The sequence below is a fragment of the Nomascus leucogenys genome, chromosome 8 (assembly GCF_006542625.1).
Source record: "Nomascus leucogenys isolate Asia chromosome 8, Asia_NLE_v1, whole genome shotgun sequence".
In the NCBI taxonomy this organism is placed as follows: domain Eukaryota; kingdom Metazoa; phylum Chordata; class Mammalia; order Primates; family Hylobatidae; genus Nomascus; species Nomascus leucogenys.
In genome coordinates, this window is record NC_044388.1 from 76,698,342 (window position 1) to 76,704,368 (window position 6,027).

Sequence of the window (6,027 nt, forward strand, 5' to 3'; positions counted from 1 at the left end):
ACAGTTACTCCTCTATCCCCTGGCAACCACTAATCTATGTTCCATCTCCATGGATTTGCCTAGTATGTATATTTCATATAAATGGAATCATACCGTCCGTAGCCTTGTACATCTCTCTGGCTTCACTGAGAAGGATGTTTTCAGGGTTCACTGATGTCGCAGCGTGTGTCAGTATTTCATTCCTTTTTATGGCTGAGTAGTCCAAGGAATATTCCATGGAAACATTTTATTAATCCACTCATCAGTTGATGGACATTTGGGGTGTTTGGGCTTACTTTACAGGTGTAATTATGTAAGCATATTCTTTGCCTACTCCTTCCCACAAATTAAGGAAAATCAGTAGCAAAATGAAGGGCAAGCAACTAAAACAGCCAGCAACTGGCACACAGACAAGGAAAAGCACCTCTGATTTTTAGGTTAAGCCAATGAAGAGTGGGGCCGAGATTTGGTATCCACCTAGTTCAAAACCCCTAACACTTTCCAAGACTGTGTTCTGAGTTGAGTCGATCCACTAAACCATCAAGTGAACCCATGGGAAAGTCCTTGGGTCAGCAGGAAGAGCTACAAATTACAGATCATTGGTTTTTAATCTGTCTTTCAGAGACTCCTAAGATTTCATGGAAGCAACTCATGGGCCGCCAAGGGGGCTGTGGCTGGGGATCAGATAGGTAGAACCCTGAGCCTGGTCCCCATCCCTGACTTAAATAGAACAGCCTCGATTGAATTGCTTTATTTGTGGGGTTTCTTCTAAGAGTTAATTTGGAACAAATAAAGGGTGTTCTTGGCTTTAAAACAGTTTGGCAAGCATTGGTCAAGGTGGTTGTGGAACTGCTGGACTGTGACTGGGCCTCCCTGACAGCTGCTCTTACGAGTTCTTCTGAGGAACCTTGATGGTGACCGTCTTCACCTCTGTGTAGGCCTTAAGCCCATCCTCACCCAGCTCCCTCCCATTTCCAGATTCCTTAAACCCTCCAAATGGTGTGTGGCAGGTGACGATGTTGTAGGTGTTTACCCACACGGTCCCGGCCTGGAGTGCCTGGGTGAAGTACATGGCTTTGTCCAGATCCCGGGTGAACACAGCCGCAGCCAGGCCATATCTGGTGTTGTTGGCCCTCTCAATCACCTCTTCAATCTTCTTGAACTTGAACAGGGGCTGCACAGGCCCAAAGATCTCCTCTTTGGCAATTCTCATGTCATCCTGCACGCCACCAAAGACAGTAGGCTTGATGAAGAAACCACGCTCCCCAAAACGCTCTCCGCCACAGAGGAGTTTTGCGCCCTCCTTCTGGCCAAGCTGGATGTAGCCTAGGACTCGTTCAAACTGCTCTTTGTCCACCTGAGGCCCCTGCTGTGTGTCCAGCTCAAAGGGGTTCCCCACTTTCCTCTGCTTTGCTTTCTCCACGGTTCTCTCGAGAAACTCATTGTAGATGGATTCTTCCACGAAGGTCCGGGAGCCAGCACAGCAGCACTGGCCCATGTTGAAGAACAGGGCTTCGTGACACTGCTCCACGGCATGCTCCATGTCAGCATCGGCCAGCACAATGCTGGGGCTCTTACCACCCAGCTCCAGAGTGACTCTCTTGAGGTTGGAATCGCCAGCTGCTTTCTGGATCAGGTGGCCCACCTCGGTGGAACCGGTGAAGGCAACTTTGTCAACATCCATGTGCTGTGCGATGGCCGCACCTGCAGTTGGGCCATAGCCCGTGATGATGTTCACGACCCCAGGGGGAAAGCCTGCCTCCTTGATGAGGGAAGCCAAATACAGGGCAGAGAGGGGGGTCTGCTCTGCCACCTTCATAACCACAGTGTTGCCTGTGGCGAGTGCGGGGGCAAGTTTCCAACCCTGCATGACCAAGGGGAAGTTCCACGGGATGATCTGGCCACAGACACCAACGGGCTCATGCCGGGTGAAGCAGAAATGCTGGCCATCCATGGGGATGGTCTTGCCATGCCACTTGTCAGCCCAGCCAGCAAAGTACCGATACACCTTGATGACCTCATCCAAGTCCAAGGCGTAAGACTCTTGGAAAGGCTTCCCATTGTCCAAGGTCTCCAGTGAGGCCAGGTAGACTCGATCCCGCTCCACTAGGTCTGCCAGGCGGTTCAGCAGCCGGCCCCGCTCAGAGGCATCCATCCGGCGCCATGGGGACCCCAGGCGGAAGGCTTCCCGGGCTGCTTTCACGGCCCGATCCACATCAGCCCGGTCACCTTCAGCCACGTGCCCGATGACCTCCCCGGTGGTAGGGTTGACCGTTGGGAAGGTCTTCTTGCTGACTGCATCTTGCCATTCGTTGTTGATGAACAGCTGGTTGTAGGGGATGTCTGGGTTCAGAATGGGGCTTGGGAGGGCTGCTGCCGAGGAGTAGCGGGCGGTCCTGCCCTGGAGGCTAAGCAGCTGGGGTGCCAGGAAGCGCAGCATGCTGACACTCTGGAGAGGGACAAAAGAAACCGGGGTGAACAGGTGGGAGAAGGCAGGTGGCGGTACCCAAGGGCCCACCAGCTCAGACATTCCAAGATTCCAGCATAAAGGACTGTCACCTCTAAAAACACGGACTGTAAGAGCTGTGAGGGCCCTGATGAACTCTCTGGGCCAACTCCATCACGTCCCGCCTATCCTCAGCTCACTCCCTCACCTCTGCTGGGTCTCAAAAGCCACTGTCTCAGCAAGGCCTTCCCTGACCACCCTTTATAAAATTGCAACCCTTCCCACCCCAACACTCTCTAACCCCCCTACCCTGCTTTACTGCTTCTCTATCTCACATCCCAAATACTATCTTTACGGGCTTATATGTTTGTCTGTCTCCCCCCATAAAATGCAAGCTCCATGAGCACAGGAACTTATTTTTCTGTTTCATTCATTGCTATGTCCCCGAGCCTAGAGGTATGCCTGCTACAGAGCAGTGGCTCACCACATAGTACTGAATGGTACACTGAGGAAACACTGAAATTGCCACAAAGGCTGTCTAAGAATTGACCTAAGACTTCAGTGGAAATCAAAGGGACTTGGAGACGGTTGTTCTCTGAGAGGGACTTGCTTCATTTCACCTCTGTGCCTCAGTTCCCCCATATGTGAAATGCCTCATGGGGTTATGGTGAATGATGTCTTGCATATAAAAACCCTGGCAAGCTCCACTCAGGACATGAGAACTGGCAGTGCCTCAGAAATTGACCTAGCCCAGCATCCCCCACCCACAGGTCTCAGCATCCCTTTTCAGCTTTCCCAGAGGTGCAGCAAGTCAGGAGGCAGCTGAGAAGAAAAGCTACAACTCTGAAGAGTGTAGACTTCGTTAAAACAACTACTGTTATAAAACTTAAACCGCATATAATACATATTAAATGAAAATTAAACAGTGTAATGTTCTCAGATTAGTTGAAGCAGTTATTCTTCAGTCACAATTTGAATCTCTCTGCCTTTGATGTCTCATGAGTCTTGCTCCGCCCAGCAGTAAAATGGAATTGCACTTGCCTGTCCCTTCACCTCCAGCCTCTCACCTTCCACCCCTCGGCAGGGAGAGGAACAAAAAACTCAATCAGGAAAGCAAGGCTACATGTAAGTCCCTGGCCCCATAAAAATCAATGTGATGGGCGTGGTGGCTTACGCTGGTAACCCTTTGGTAGGCCAAAGTGGAAGGATTGCTTGAGGCCAGGAGTTTGAGACCAGCCTGAGCACATAGCAAGAACCCTGTCTCTACAAAAAAATAAAAATAAATTTGCCGAGCATAGTGGTGCATGCCTGTAGTTCTAGCTGCTTGGGAGGCTGAGGTGGGGGGAATCACTTGAGCCCAGGAGGTTGAGGCTGCAGTGAGCCATGATTGTGCCACTGCACTCCAGCCTGGGTAACAGAGCAAGACTGTATTCAAAAATAATAATATTAATAATCAATGCTGACCAAGAAAGTTTCCCTTCCCCTTGCGGGTGTTAGGAATAACGCTCAAAATCCTAAGGAAATTGAACACTCGAACACAGGATTCTTAGCAAAGCAATTTTACTTCTGCGCAGAGGGATGCCTCCTTGGCCAGTTGCCATGAGAGCACGCCTGAACAAGGGGGCATGAGAGCCTTTATTCCTGATGCAAGTCCTGCCCGGTACCCTTTCCCCATTGGCTGGGGTCAGGTCGTACAATCTAAACTAATCCTGGTTGGCTAAACATTTGATTTTTTTGAGATAGAGTGGGCACGTAAAAGAAAGTGGAGAGAAAGGGGGAGCGGTGTCTAATGAGCTAGAAAGTTAGTCTTCTTTCCAAATAAGCAAAGGAATGTGAGCTGGTACCGATAACGCTTGGCACTGTGGCGTGCCTGGGCAACTAACAAAGGAAAAAAGGAAAAAAATGAAAAAAAAAAGGGGGGGGGATACTATGAATTAAAGAATAAAAGATTGATCAGATTATTTGAAGAGAAACCTCATCATATCCCACAGGGGGAAGCTGAGTCAGCAGATCTGCCAGGGGTGCCCAGGGTTCCATTTAGCTCCGGACTTTGCCATATGCTGGGACAGAGCCCCCTTGCCACCAACAGGCCTGGCTCTGAGGGTGAGGAGACCAAAAGGAGGTAGGGAAAGGGGAGTCACCAATTCATGGGGTAAGGATTGGAGGAGTGAAGCAGTCAGGAGAGGTGGTCATAGGCCAAGGCTGGCAAACCTTTGCAGCCACACCAAGGCCGTTCCTACTCTTGGGGCCTATATGGGGTTCTTGCTGGGGCCTCCACTTGCTGATAGGAAGATCACAGCTCACAGCGCATCATGCTTTGTAGTTTGCAGGCGTCTTCTCACGGGAAATTTGTCAAGCCTCTCTGCAGTCCCTGGGTGGTCAGCGTTGACGATGACCCCCATTCTGGAAGAAGGCTGGGCACCAGAGAGGTTCAGGGACTCACCGAGGACACACAGCAAGAAAGTATGGGAGCCTCACCCCAGATTTCCACAAACCTAGCTTTGCATATCCTCCTGAATATGGGCAATTTTTTACAGTTCACCCACAGCGGGAAGGACCGGACCTTCTCTATCCGCGGGAAATGCAGCGGCGCCCACCTCACCCCTTCTGCGGGGGAAAGGGCGCAACCTTCGGGCTTGTCCAAGCCTCTGGGCAATGGTCAGGGGCCCTCTGTTAAAGTGGGCCGAGTGGGCAGGAGTGTTGAGGTCGAGCTAACGTGGTAAGTTCTGGAGGCGTCTGTGTCCTCGGGGCTCCTGTAGCGTCACCCAGAGGCGGGGGATGGGATTGGGGGCGTGGAGAGAGTCCTACAGTGCAACGGCGGAAAGGCCAGCCCCCAGATGGGGATACCGCGGCCCAGAGAGGAAAGCTCCCACGCGGCGCCGGGAGCTGCGGCTTCCCGGGGGAGCCGAGGGGAGACCAGCGTTAGTTACCTGCGGCAGGCTCGGGCTCCGGTTCTGGATCAAGCTCGGGTTCTGTTTCCGGCCCTCCCAGCTCTGTCCAGCTGGCAGCCCAGGGCTGGCCGCAGGTCCCGCCTCCGCACAGCCCGGGGCTCAGCGGCCAATGAGGCTCCGCCTGCGCCTGGGGCGCTGCCTACGCCAGTCGCCGGCCAAGGCCGCTCCTCCCCCGCCCGGCCCGATCTTTCCCGGTCCCCGCCCCTCTACCCCCGGCAGCCCGCACCGCTTCAGCGCTCCCTCCCTCGCGTCTCCGCAAGCCCAGTGTCCACGTTGCTCAGATCTAGGGTCCTATAAGGCACTGGTTTGGGAGCGGAAACAGAGATACCCAGAGAGGGGCAAGGGCTTCCCCAGGTCACACAGCAAAATTTTCGGAGACCGAACCCCAACTACACTTTGCATTTCTCCCCGCTGCAAGACGCTGCTTAATCGACTGCCATCCTTGAGACTCCCCTTAACCCCTTCTCTGCCTCGCCTCTCCCTCACTTTTTTTGTCCAGGATTCACTAATTTCTGTCCTCCACTTTCACTGCTCCTTTCTTCAGTTCCTTCAAGAAGATTTTATATTTGGGCATTTTTCAAAGTACATTTTTGCCCTAAGGACAAAAAGAATGTATGCACAGTGTAGAAAGCTTGGAAAACACAGGAAAGG

General features: G+C 52.4%; 1 protein-coding gene across 1 annotated transcript; it reads right to left on the reverse strand.

Annotated features, from left to right (window-relative positions):
- Positions 1-5,513, reverse strand: ALDH1B1 (aldehyde dehydrogenase 1 family member B1). Its single transcript, XM_030817436.1, has 2 exons — positions 5,356-5,513; positions 1-2,428 (listed from the first exon to the last, which is right to left on the reverse strand). Exon 2 carries the CDS (start codon positions 2,417-2,419, stop codon positions 866-868), a length of 1,554 nt encoding a protein of 517 aa, XP_030673296.1. The 5' UTR covers positions 2,420-2,428; positions 5,356-5,513; the 3' UTR covers positions 1-865.
- Positions 5,514-6,027: the final 514 nt, after the last annotated feature.